The sequence below is a fragment of the Ruditapes philippinarum genome, unplaced genomic scaffold, assembly GCF_026571515.1.
Source record: "Ruditapes philippinarum isolate M1 unplaced genomic scaffold, ASM2657151v2 ctg5563_1_1_1_1, whole genome shotgun sequence".
In the NCBI taxonomy this organism is placed as follows: Eukaryota; Metazoa; Mollusca; class Bivalvia; order Venerida; family Veneridae; genus Ruditapes; species Ruditapes philippinarum.
In genome coordinates, this window is record NW_026859854.1 from 53,592 (window position 1) to 67,101 (window position 13,510).

The 13,510-nt window shown below is 31.8% G+C and overlaps 1 protein-coding gene across 1 annotated transcript in view; it reads left to right on the plus strand.

Moving 5' to 3' along the window:
- The window catches only part of LOC132758125 (CCR4-NOT transcription complex subunit 2-like), a 29,927-nt gene that overhangs the window by 13,092 nt on the left and 3,325 nt on the right, over positions 1 to 13,510 (plus strand). The window contains exons 4-16 of the mRNA XM_060749638.1: positions 213 to 245; positions 1,120 to 1,270; positions 1,679 to 1,762; positions 2,595 to 2,674; positions 5,301 to 5,444; positions 5,794 to 5,942; positions 6,764 to 6,871; positions 8,034 to 8,098; positions 8,842 to 8,959; positions 9,569 to 9,725; positions 10,306 to 10,367; positions 10,778 to 10,827; positions 11,885 to 11,985. Coding sequence (XP_060605621.1) covers positions 213 to 245; positions 1,120 to 1,270; positions 1,679 to 1,762; positions 2,595 to 2,674; positions 5,301 to 5,444; positions 5,794 to 5,942; positions 6,764 to 6,871; positions 8,034 to 8,098; positions 8,842 to 8,959; positions 9,569 to 9,725; positions 10,306 to 10,367; positions 10,778 to 10,827; positions 11,885 to 11,985 — 1,302 coding nt within the window. The remainder of the gene's footprint in view (positions 1 to 212; positions 246 to 1,119; positions 1,271 to 1,678; positions 1,763 to 2,594; positions 2,675 to 5,300; positions 5,445 to 5,793; positions 5,943 to 6,763; positions 6,872 to 8,033; positions 8,099 to 8,841; positions 8,960 to 9,568; positions 9,726 to 10,305; positions 10,368 to 10,777; positions 10,828 to 11,884; positions 11,986 to 13,510) is intronic.

Consider the following 13,510-nt stretch of genomic DNA (forward strand, 5'->3'; position numbering starts at 1 on the left):
CTTATATATAAGGCATGAAACAGTGTTTAGTGTATATATGGTATTTCAAGATTGTATATTTGACATCCTGCATACATTTCTTGTTATATAAAGACAAAAAATAATTATCACATATGAAAACATTTCTATTATGCCGCTCTAATTATCATGTTTTCAAGCTGTTACATTTATATTGTTATGTTGATTTATTTCTATATTATTTTCTTACATAGAAAGTACATGGGTGATGTTTCATGGAACACACAGTAAGTTAAAATCTGTTAAAAGTTCCAGTGTTTGCTTCTGCAGTTATCCCCCTTGTTAGCAAACAGTTTTTTTCTTTCATTTCTTAGTGTATAATAGAAGCATGTTTCAAGAGATTAAGATACAGCTTCATGTAGGGTGTTTCTGTTACTATTGTTTTGTTTATTTTTTACCACCATTAGAGTGTGTTCCCTATTTGTCAAGATGGTCAGAGCAACAATAAAGCTTAATTGTTGGTATGCAGGTTAATTGCATGATTATGTTTTTGTTTGTATAATATCCAGGGGCTTTAAAATTGTATCAAAGATTTAGAGGAACATTTATTTTCTGGTTTAAGGGTCTGCATTTAATATCTAGATTAAAGTTTAGTAGATTAGTAACATTTAAGGTTCTAAATAGAAATATATTTGAATGCTATATGTATATTTATATGTTATATATTGTTTTTTCTGATCAATTGAATGTTTCAACATTTGTGAGTATTCAGTAGTGAATAATTTCCTGGTGGAAACAGTTTGTGACAACAGTTTGAATATTTCATTGGAATAATGCATGGCATTGTTGAGAAGGAGTAACTGTGATGCCTGTCACTTAATTCAATTTGTTTAATCAAAATACAGGCATCCTTGAGAGTTTGGAAAATAAAATATCTATGCAAGGTTAGGACATTCAAAATGATTTATTTTGGTATATAGTAGATACATGTACCATTGGCCTTTCAATGATTTCCCCATTTAAAAAAATCAACTGAAAGATATACATATTTGTTCTAATCTTCCCTTTTAGAATTTTGTATTCCTTACCATATATTAGATGTTCATTTATTGAAATTATATTATTTTGATTTTGTTAAGAACATTTCATTTCCATTTTCAGGTTTGGGTTGGGAAGAAAGCCTGCATCAGAATTGTCGCCTGGGTCACGGAAAACTATGACAGGTCCATTAAGTTCAAGCCAACAACAACAACAGTTACCTACACAAGGACAACAGGCATTTAATATACAACTCCCTAAACAGAGAAAGTCGGTATGATAGTTATCATAAAATGTTATCATAAAAAATTATCATGAAAGTTGTCATGAAATGATTATCATAAAAAGTTATCATAAAAAATCATCATGAAAGTTGTTATAAAAAGTTATAGTAGAAAGTTATCATAAAAACATTTTTTCCATTAGCCATTACAAAAAGTGTTTGCTTTCTGTGAAGTGCTTGTTTTGTTTTGAGGCAGTTTGTATAATGTAAATGTGAAAAACTTTAGTTTACTGAATCTGATAGTTATGTAGCATAAACAGAGAAGTGTTAGATTGTATATAAATAGCAATATATAAGTTTAAAGTGTCACACAAATATGATAGAAGATGTCAGTGAACAAGAGTGGAAATTTGGATTTTGTTTTATGAATACCTTTTAAATGATTGACTTGTATTTCAGGGAGGATTTTTCGGTGAAGAGGAAGACAATGAAACTAGCATGTTTTTTCCTGGATCTTCTAATATATTTAGACCTGAAAAAGATGTAAGTATTTAATCGATGCTGTTTATTCAATATATAATTTCCTTACATTTGTCTTGCAACAGAAATTTCATGATTGAATAATTTTTTATAAACATATGCGTAAAAGCAAAGAGTGAATTGTGCTGTAATAGAGATGTCTACAAAACTTGTTATGGCATTGTAAACATATGGTGCTGAGTAGTATTAAGTATTAATTTTTATTCCATATATGAGTCATCATATTTTCTGTCATGTGAATGATTGTTTGTGAATGAAAGTTTTCAATTGATTGTTTGTGAATAAAAGTTTTCAAGTGAGGAAGCTGTCAGGTTTGATTCTGCATTTTTTTGCTTGATCCTAAACAACAATAGGCTTCCACCATTGTGGCTAGAATGTTCTTGTATATTTTTGCAAAATTTCAGTGTTACTTTAAATTCATCAACAATGAAAATAATAATCTTTAATCATTACATATAGCGAGGTGTTAGAAACTAAATTACATTGTATACTTATGTCAAGTAAGATCAATATTGTATTGGAACATGTTGCAACAATCTAACATAATTATATGAGCCACGTCACGACAAAACCAACATAATGGGTTTGCGACCAGCATGGATCGAGACCAGCCTGCATCCAGACCAGCCTGCACATCCGCACAGTCTGATCAGGATCCATGCTGTTTGCTTACCAATCCTATAACAAGTAGAGAAACTGATAGCGAACAGCATGGATCCTGATCAGACTGCGCGGATGCGCAGGCTGGTCTGGATCCAATCTGGTTGCAAACCGATTATGTTGGTTTTGTCATGACAAGGCTCATATGACTTACATTTATCATATTTTACTATAGATGATGAGCCAGTCCCAGTCACCGTCCAACCCTTACAGCTTTGGATCTAATTTCAACACTTCACAAGGTATAAATATTCAGTTTTATAGCTAAACATACTACAAAAAGCAAACCAATATTTTGTTAGAGAATGCCATGTTTTGCTCAATACATAATTCATGTGCATGCAATTACAGAATAGTGTCATTGGCATTTATGTGTTTCATTTTAATCTGCAGTTTTTGTGTCGCCTTGACTTTTGTCGTCGGCGTTATTGCTGGCGTCCCCAAAAGCTTGTCCAGAGCATAACTCAGTCACTATAAGTCGGATTGACTTCAAACTTAGTATGCATGCTTCTTTCAATAACCCGAAATGCAGTGCACAAGGACCAGTACTCTGCACTTCTTAATTTTTTAGTTATTGCCCTTTGTCAATTTTCATACTTAATTTTGTCCGGGCCATTTCTCTGTAACTATAAAAGCTATGGACTTGAATCTTCATAAGATGATAGATCTCATTAAGAAAAAGTGCAGTGCACAAGAATAGGTACTCTGCACTTCTTATTTTTTGAGTTATTGCCCTTTTTTAGCTCGACTTTTCTATGAAAAGGGGAGCTATCCTACTCGCGTCGGCGTTAGCGTTGGCGTAACACCTTGGTTAAGTTTTTCGTACCACCCCACTTTATTTCAGAAGTATTACAAGTATGGCTTTGAAACTTACCATACTTGTTCACCATCATAACCTCCATCTACAGACAAGAGTACATAACTCTGTCAAGGTTTTTGACAGAATTATGGCCCTTTTTTGACTTAGAAAGTGTATTGAGCTTGGTTAAGTTTTTTGTACCACCTCACTTTATTTCAAAACCATTGGAGGTATTGCTTTGAAACTGACCATACTTGTTTACCATCACGACCTTCATCAACAGACAAGAGGACATAACTCTGTCAAGGTTTTTGACAGAATTATGCCCCTTTTTGACTTAGAAAATACATTGAATATGGGTAAAATCCACTTATTGCCTTAACCCTTTGAGATATTGCTTTGAAACTTTTTAATGCTATTTCACATCATTACCCCCATCTGTACGCAAGAGAAGGTAACTCTGTCAAGGATTTGTTTTAAAAATTAAGGCCTTTTATCGACTTAGAATCTTGGTTAAGTTTTTAGTACCAGTCCACTTTTTGACTGAACTGTTTGAGATATTAATTTGAAAGTTGGAATACTTGTTTACAATCATGATTCCCAAACATGTCCAGGAGAAGGTAATTCTGTCAAAGATTTTATTTGAATTATGGCCCTTAACTGTCAATGTTTTGTATTATAGGCAAGCACTAAAAAAATTAAAAAATCTAAAAAAATTCATTCCTATCCACTTGTTCACTTTACCATAAATCATGTCATATAAACATTGCTGTAATATTCAAGGGTATCAAACAACTAGTTCACTTTAAAAATACAGAGATTCTTGTATTGCCTTTTACTGCAAAAACTTTTTTTATTGGCAAGCAATAAAAAAGTCGAGCGCGCTGTCTTACGGACAGCTCTTGTTAATTTTCATACTTTATTTTTGTCTAGGCCATTTTTCCTAAACTAGGAAAAGCTTTGGACATGAAATTTCATAGGATGATAGGTCTCATTGAGATGAAGTGCAGTGCACAAAACCTGATTTTCTAGGGTTTTTGAGTTATTGCCCTTTGTTAATTTTCATACTTTAATTTTGTCCAGGCCATTTCTCTTCAACTATAAAAGCTATGGACTTGATTATCTTCATAGGATGGTAGATCTCATTAAGAAGAAGTGCAGTGCACAAGAACTGGTACTCTGCACTTCTTATTAAATTAATTATTGCCCTTTAGCAGTGTTTATAAATAACCTACATTTAAGAAAAAAATGCTTAAGTCACAACTATACTGTTCGCAAGGCGACACATCCGACTCGCGGAGTTCTAGTTTTGTTGTCAGATAAGCATATAAAATTAAATCAAATATTTCAGATCAAGGTCACCACAAACATTAATGAGTTGAGAATGTACAGTAAATATTATTAAATATATAGATGTGTTTAAAAGGGATAGGAAAAATTTTCCCCGATCCCCCACGGGCGGGCCCTTTTTCAAATCAAAAATTTTTCAGCTAATTGACCCCAATATTTCTGAAAAGCCCTTTTACACCTGGAACATACCAAAAAAATTCACCAAATAGGAAACCAATTTACCCTTTGTCTAAACGGGAGGGGTTTAGCCAAGAATTTCTTTTAATTTTAAAAGACTGGTCCCAGTATACAGTCGTGTTTTCTATTTTGAAGTTTGTTAGCATAACCGATTTAAAGTCAAAATATCTATTTCATATGACAATATTTACAAATGTGGAATTTAAAAAATGAAGCGACTGATTTTATATGTAGTGATTTTACTACTTTTTTTGCAAATGCCTGTACCTTTTAATTGAAATTTTAGTATTGTAACCATAAGAAAATTAGAAAAATTGAATTTTTTCAGATGATAATACACATAAATTAGATTTCATAACACCTATATATACATTAATATATGCCTTTTAAGTTGAGCTGATTGGGTTTATTTTAACAAAGTTTTGGGATTTTGAAGATTAATGAAGAATTTTCAAAAGTAGAAAAAAATAATATAATCAGCATTTATAGCAACAAATCAGGTGATAGGTTAGAGGTTGTCATAATGTTTTATTTTTACCATGTGTAATAAAAAAGAGATAGAAAATGCTTGTATTACATTGGAAACATAATGAAAGATAAATATATTCTATATTACAGAGGTGTAATATCTGCAATAGGACAACATCGAGCCCCAATTTCGGCCTTACAGAAGAGACCAATAGGGTCAGGACTTCCAAGGTAACTTACATATCATTGTTACAATAACTTGATTTTCAGATTTTGGGAAGTTAATCATTAGTTAATTAAGTTTAAGATCTCATTTACTATGATTTAAAACTGAAAAGAGTTAAATTGAGACATCCTGATTGTTAGTTTATTTGTTGAAATTTAAATTGTAGAAAGAAAAAAAAAATTAATATATGTGGATAAATGTCCGAGATTTTGTAACAGTATGAGAGAAAGAAGAATCTTGACTGTAAACACTTTTCATTGTTTAAGTTCTATGTATTTAATTGTAATGTAAAATATGACGGAAACATTTCCAAGAAATAATCTGAATATAAAATTATGTAAATTTGTACTTCAGTAGTTCAGCTGCACCAATATCAAACTTGGCGTCATCGTTTGGGTTTTCACGAGCAGATATGAACCAACCAAACTTTGATCTGTCCGACTTTCCATCGCTAGGCAACAAAATTAATGCTTCAAACTCTATGTCCTCTGCAAGAAATTATGGTATGCAAATGTTTTTTGTTTTGTTTTTCAGTTTTGTTATATTGTAAAAATTTTATTATTTTCAATGTTTGCATGATTATTGTGCTATCATTGTTTAGTTACTTAATTTTGTTGTGTGATTGATAGGGATTGAAACAATTACCGATTTCAGTATTCAAGTACTCAGTCTGGTTACAGTGAAGATTTCTTAGAAGTTTTAGAGTTTATAACCATAATCTATAGAGGGATGTTTCTATGAAATTTTCCTTTTTTAGTTAAACCTATTTTCATTTTATTTATAGAAATTTTGTTTTCAAGTTGAAGTTTTTCTATAGGGGACATGGATCTCAGAAATTTCTTAAAAAAATTTTTAAATTTTCATTTAAAAATTATACTTAAAATGGGGTGGATCCCTTTTAAATTTACTGAGAAATTTCCATTTCCCAAATTCTTAAACTGATATTTGGGGTGTAAGATCAAAGAACAAAAATGTTACCCTGTTGCAATCCATAGTGAATAAATTTGCATGGAACACAAATCTTAGATAAAGTTTGCTGATGTTAGTTATTGTGCTTTTCTTCCTCTAAAGACCCAAACAGAGGAAAACATATGCTGAAATTTCATTAACTTCTGATAATTTTAACACTTTACCCTCCATGAAAACCTTAATGATAAAAAACTCTAACTATAGACTTGTTTTGCTTAGTTTGCATGATACTAGCATAACTATAGACTTAATGATTGACATAGATTCATGTAATGAATTTAAACATTGAAATCATACGTTGAGATACGTGTTTATAGAGATTAGACGGCTATAGAATGTTGTCTGTTTCATTCAGCGGGATTTTCTCATGTTGCAGTTGGTATGGTAAAAAACCCAGTACAGGACCAGACTCCGGAGTTTCAGATACAACAAGAAGATTTCCCAGCATTACCTGGTGCTCAAAGTAAGTATTATAATTCAAATCATATCATCTTGGATTCATGTTATTTGTTGATTTTACATTTTGACAGTTCATATTTACTTGAGGTTTTAAAGGCTATGAAAGAAGATATATTTGAGAGAAATCAATGGTTTAGTGTGATATTGTAACACCATCTATATATCACATGAGTTACAACTGTTTCACACCAAGCCGTTGTAATGCACTTACATAAAACAAGGTTTAACGTTGGGACAACCATAAGTTTCCCTTGTCCATAATGTAATAAAGCACCACATGCATGGATACATTCTATATTAAATAAGGCCATCCTTAAAAAAATGTTTGTTTGCAGTAACCCGACCCAGAATTTTCAAGGTGGTTTTTTTTTTATTGAACTGTACTCCCAAATAAACATGGAATATCAAAATGCTGGACAATATATGCTTTGATAATCTGGTAACAATTAATAAATTGATAACTGAATTCTAATTTAATAAGACCTACATTTTATTTATTCTATTAACCTTTAAAAGAACGAAAACAAAGCACAAGGCATAATTTTCAGACCATGAAAAAAAATTTTGAGTAGGGGCAAATTTTGTGAGTCGGTCGCGTTACTGCAAACGAACATTTTTTTAAGGATGACCTAATCACAGATATGCAGTGGTGTTTTCCATACTGATTGCCTTATTTAACTTATAGGATATAAAGCTATAAGTAATGAAATATTTTTATTTTTTAATTTATTCACAGTAAAATTATTTTATTTCCAAAATAATTCTAGAAAGAGAATGTTTCTATTATTCAATACACATGAATATTGTACATAAATAGAATGAAATGTTCCAGAACAAAATATTATACTGCTATTGAAGTAGGTTTTTAACTGCAATGATTTGTGCATGTGTCATTTGCTCTTTGGGAAGCATACTACTATATAAGTATACTATTTATATTACTAACATAATTCCTTCATACCCACATTTTTCTCAATTCAAATTACAAGTTTTACAGCAGATATGTAGGTTTATACTTTTCAATCAAACTTTCTTTCTGAACATCCTTTTAACATTTACCTGAAGATAATTTATTTTACAGACATTTAAAGGTCTAAATTGATAAAATCTGAGTAATGAGCAAATTATGTTGTAAATGTTTTAATGTATGTGTATGTATGTTTCAGGTACATTATCAATGTTTGTCTCTGATCCTCAAAATGCAGGTAACACAGACCCGTCAAAGAAACAGGTAAAGTTACAAATTATTAAAAACAGATTTTCTGCTAAAACATTTAGGTAATGGATATGAGCATATTAAAAGAACTAAATCATTCTAATTTTAAGTGCTGTAGAATTATTTTTTATATAACATGTATTTTCAAATTCAAAATATGTTTTGTTGTTTTTCTGTTGTTTTTCTGTTGTTTTTTTATGCAAGGATTAAAGGCTCAGAAATGAATACAATTTTTCCTTTGAAGAAAAGGCAAACTTGGAATTATAATGTTTTAAAAATTGATTTAGAGCATGTTAGAACTTAATCACATGATGAAAGCATTGTTTCATATGAAAGAATTTGTCATGAAAAATAGCAAATAGAAAGTAAAGATGTAATTTGGCCTTGCGTGCAATGAAATGATTCATCAATATGGCAAAAGTGTACAGTTTCAGAAACTGTAACAGAACAGCAAAGTTAAAACTTTCAGAGATATGAAAATAGCATTGGTAGCTTTTATTGGCCTTTAACATACATTTAGCTGATCATCAATGTATACTATACTTTATCTTGATTTAATTGTCTACAGTCTAATTCTTATAAATGACAACAAGGATTTGTTACAAACATGCTATGTATGATTTAAATTATTAAGTCACTTTTCCAAACCTACTTAGCCAAGTGCCATATACTTTCTGAGACTTGATTTCATTTGAAAGGAAAATGGAGTCCTACAAAATATTTATACAAGACCATCATTCTAAAAAAATTCTTTTCAGCCTACCAACTTAATAACAGGATCCTCATATGAACAAGCTTTAAACAAAGATAGCAAGTTTCCTGGAGATAAAGCTAGCTCATCAGCGCAACGGAAAGGCATACAAGTGCATAATGATGGTAACATTATACTTTACTTTTGTCTACTAAACATTTCATTCTAAAGACAACATTTGATTTTATGATTATAGTCATAACAGCCTGAAAGGGATATTATGATCATTTCATTACAAACTGTTGCAAAATTTCTGCTAAAGTCACCAAGATGAAGTGGACATAATAACAGATTATAGATCTGCTAGATTCTGTTTGAGAAATTTGTATGTTAGTTTGCTGTAATTAGGTCATACATTCTGCGTTCTTAAAAAGTCCATCCTTTGAGTTCTTATAATATACTTATAGTAAGGCATTAGTTTTTAAGAACCTTAGAATTGATGTTTGCTTTGCATAGTATGAATTGGTAAGTGACAATATTTTTAAAGCCACATGTCCTTCACTGTTGTGTCCAATGTTCTCTTGGGAGAAGTTGGCAGTTGCCTTTGGAAAAAACATAACTATTTTAGAATCAAGAAGAATAAATGTCAACCAATATAATTATATTACTGAACACTTTTAAATTGGCTCTAATGTCATCAAAATAAAAGTTTGTTCTTTAGAACTCAATCGCAAGATTACAAACTTTATTTTAGCATAATAAATTACTATTAAGATAGTTATTTTCATTATCAGGTCGTGTAACGAATATCCCACAAGGAATGGTGCCTGATCAGTTTGGTATTGTTGGTTTGTTGACGTTTATAAAATCAGCAGAGACAGACCCCAGTCTTGTTGCCCTGGCACCTGGCATGGATCTCACCACACTTGGACTGAATCTCAACTCACCTGAGTATGTGCTTTATTTATATCTTACATGTTTTCATTTTGGCCCTAGCTTAAAGTAGGGGAAATATGTGGGAGTTTAGTAAATTATATGAGCCGTGTCACGACAAAACCAACGTAATGCGTTTGCGACCAGCATGGATCCAGACCAGCCTGCGCATCAGTGCAGTCTGATCAGGATCCATGCTGTTCGCTATCAGTTTCTCTACTTGTAATAGAGTTGGTAAGCGAACAGCATGGATCCTGATCAGACTGCGCGGATGCGCAGGCTGGTCTGGATCCATGCTGGTCGCAAACCCATTATGTTGGTTTTGTCATGACGCGGCTCATATTTAAAAATCTACCTTATACATTTATACTTTTAATTTTATTCATACATGTGTATCAAATTGCATTACTTCTTTTTAGAAACAAGTCAATACAATTAAAAAAAATTCAGAAGTTAAGATAGTTTTATTTTTTAGCAGGTATTGTTTGAAATTTTGAAATATATTTTGGATTGGGAATGGGATCTTGTATAAAGCAACCCCTGGTGATATAGAAAAAAGCCCCTGGGAGTTAGTCATATGCAATATTTTGTATTTCAGTAACTTGTATAGTACTTTCCAGTCACCTTGGGTAGACCTACCATGTAGGCCGCAAGATATTGGTAAGTGCATTCAGAACAATTCAGATATGTCTACAAAACATTTGTATCATTGGATCATTAATGATGACACTGTTTCATCATAAATTTTACATCTTGGATCCTTGAAAGAATTACATAAGGTTAAGGCAGTGATATGGAGTGAGTGGTGTAGAGAAATCTAGAAAAGTAGAGATTCACAAACTTTGGAAAAGTGAAAATTGTAGACTGTTTTTTACACAGATGCAACATACATGTGTGACACATCCTTTACTGGCTTTAGCAGGATTCCATCTTCAACACAATGAAATTTTGGAATAAATAAGCCCGAAATCCAGAACAGATAAGTTTTATTAGCATAAATGCACATTATGTTCATAATTAATATCAATAAATAGGACTTGAATTATGTTATCATAATTGTTTATTTTCAGATTTCCATGTCCCAGCAGAGTATTTAACAAATATATATGTACGAGATAAGGTATGTGTGTGTAAACTATATATATATTTGTCTTCATATGCTTGTTGAAAATTGTTGTATGACTTTTTTGTTTTTGTAAATATTTAATGGATTTCTTTTCATAGTTAATTATCATGGACTTAAGAGTGTATTTACCATAACATTTACATTGGCTATAAGATTCTGTCTAGATTTTATGCTTCCACAATAATTCATTAGTGAGTTTATCGTTTTTAGCTTGAATGTTACTAAGCTTTTTAGCCATTTAGAATTGAAATTTTCAAGTTAGTTTTAACCAGGTTTTCCGAAGGAAAAAACTGGTTATTAGAATGAGGTATGTCGGCGGGCGGGCGGGAGGGCGGTAACAATTTCTTCTGTGCGCAACTCCTTCTACATTTCACAACGGATTTTGACCAAACTTTCACAGAAGCTTTGTCATCAAGTGCCCTGGCGCATTTTGTCGGGGTTTTGCGATTGGATAATATTTGACCTAATTATGGCCCTTTCTTTTTTTTCCTTATATAGAATATATAGTGAACAATTTCTTCTTTGCGCAACTCCTCCTACATTTCTCAACGGATTTTGACTAAACTTTCACAGAAGCTTTGTCATCAAGTGCCCTGGCACATATTGTAGGGGTTTTGCGATTGGATAATATTTGACCTAATTATGGCCCTTTGTTTTTTGCCCTTATAAAGAATATATAGTGAACAATTTCTTCTGTGCTCAACTCCTCCTACATTTTTCCACGGATTTTGACCAAACTTTCACAGAACCTTTGTCACCAATTGCCCTTGGGCATATTGTCTGGGTTTTGTGATTGGATAATATTTGACCTAATTATGGCCCTTTGTTTTTTTTCCTTATACAGAATATATAGTGAACACTACTCAGTGGTAATTCCTCCTACATTATTCATGTTTTACATTGCACATAGTTACATTGTTTGTTGCTTGTATTTGTATTTCAAATACAACATATTTATCTACAATGGTGATAATTGAAAACCTGGTTTCATGGCATTGCCATGTTTCTTGTTTACCGTTGTAATAACTTTACTTCAATTTTCTTTTTTCAGCTTGCACCAATCAAATTGAATCGTTATGGAGAAGATTTATTATTTTTCTTGTTTTATATGAATGGTAGTGATGTATTACAACTGGCAGCAGCCGCTGAACTGTAAGTTATAAATATGATCTGTTACAGTTGTTACTACATTCATGATTGCTTGAATACAAAGAAAGTTATTAATCTTGTATGAATAATTCCTAAAACATTATTAATATTTCGTGATTTTTTCCTCAATCGGCCATCCAAACTTTTATTTCTCAGTGTTTTTTTTTTTGTTGTTGTTTTTTTTCTTTAGCTCACCAGAGCCGAAGGCTCAGGGTGAGCTATTAGTATCAAAGAGGGATGCTCCGGCGTTCATCATCATGCCTCAACAATCATCTTTTTCTCTGAAACTACTAAGCAGATTTATTTCAAATTTGTTCTGTTGCATCCTTGTGACAGTCACACTTGAATTTGCTCATGTCATTCCAATTAGCCCCTTTTAGGGGTCAGCAGAGCTAAAAATAGAAAAACCTTTAAACATCTTCTTCTACAGAACTAATGGATGGATGATCACCAAACTTTGTCTGTAGCATTCTTGGGTAGTCTTTTATCAAGTTTGCTCATATGAATTTGATTGGCCCCTTTTAGGGGTCTCTAAGGCTAAAAAAAGAAAAACCTTTAAACATCTTCTACAGAACTAATGAATGGATTATCACCTAACTTTGTCTGTAGCATTCTTGGGTAGTCTTTTATGAAGTTTGCTCATACAAATTTGATTGGCCCCTTTTAGGGGCCACTAAAGCTAAAAATAAAAAAACCCTTTAAACATCTTCTACTACAGAACCAATTGATGGATGATCACCCAACTTTGTCTGTAGCAATCTTGGGTGCTCTTTTATCAAGTTTGCTTATATTAATTTGACTGGCCCCTTTTAGGGGCCACTAAAGCTAAAAATAGAAAATACCTTCGAAAATCATTTCCTACTGAAATAATTGATATATGATCACAAAACTTTGTAGCATTCTTGGGTAGTCTTTATCAAGTTTGCTCATAGTAATTTGATTGGCCCAATTTAAGCTAAAGATTTAATGCTTCACGTCATGACATTTCTTCAAATTATTGTTTAAACATATTCTATTCATGTCTATTTCTACAGAACTAATTGATGGATGATCACCCAACTTTGTCAGTAGCATTCTTAGGTAGTCTTTTATCAAGTTTAATAATATTATTTTGATTGGCCCCCTTTTAGGGGATTCTAAGGCTTAAAATTGAAAAACTTTTAAACATATTCTCCTACAGAGCTAATTGATGGATGATCACCAAACTTTGTCTGTAGCATTCTTGGGTAGTGTTTTTATTAATTTGATTGGCCCCTTTTAGCTAAAGCTAAAAATAGAAATACTGTTAAATGTCTATTTTTAGAGAACCAATTGATGGATGATCACAAAACATTCTTGAGTAGTGTTTTTATTAATTTGATTGGCCCCTTTTAGCTAAAGCTAAAAATAGAAATACTGTTAAATGTCTATTTTTAGAGAACCAATTGATGGATGATCACAAAACTTTGTCTGTAGCATTCTTGGGTAGTCTTTTATCAAGTTTGCTAATATTATTTTGATTGGCTCCTTTAAGGGGCCACAAAAGCTA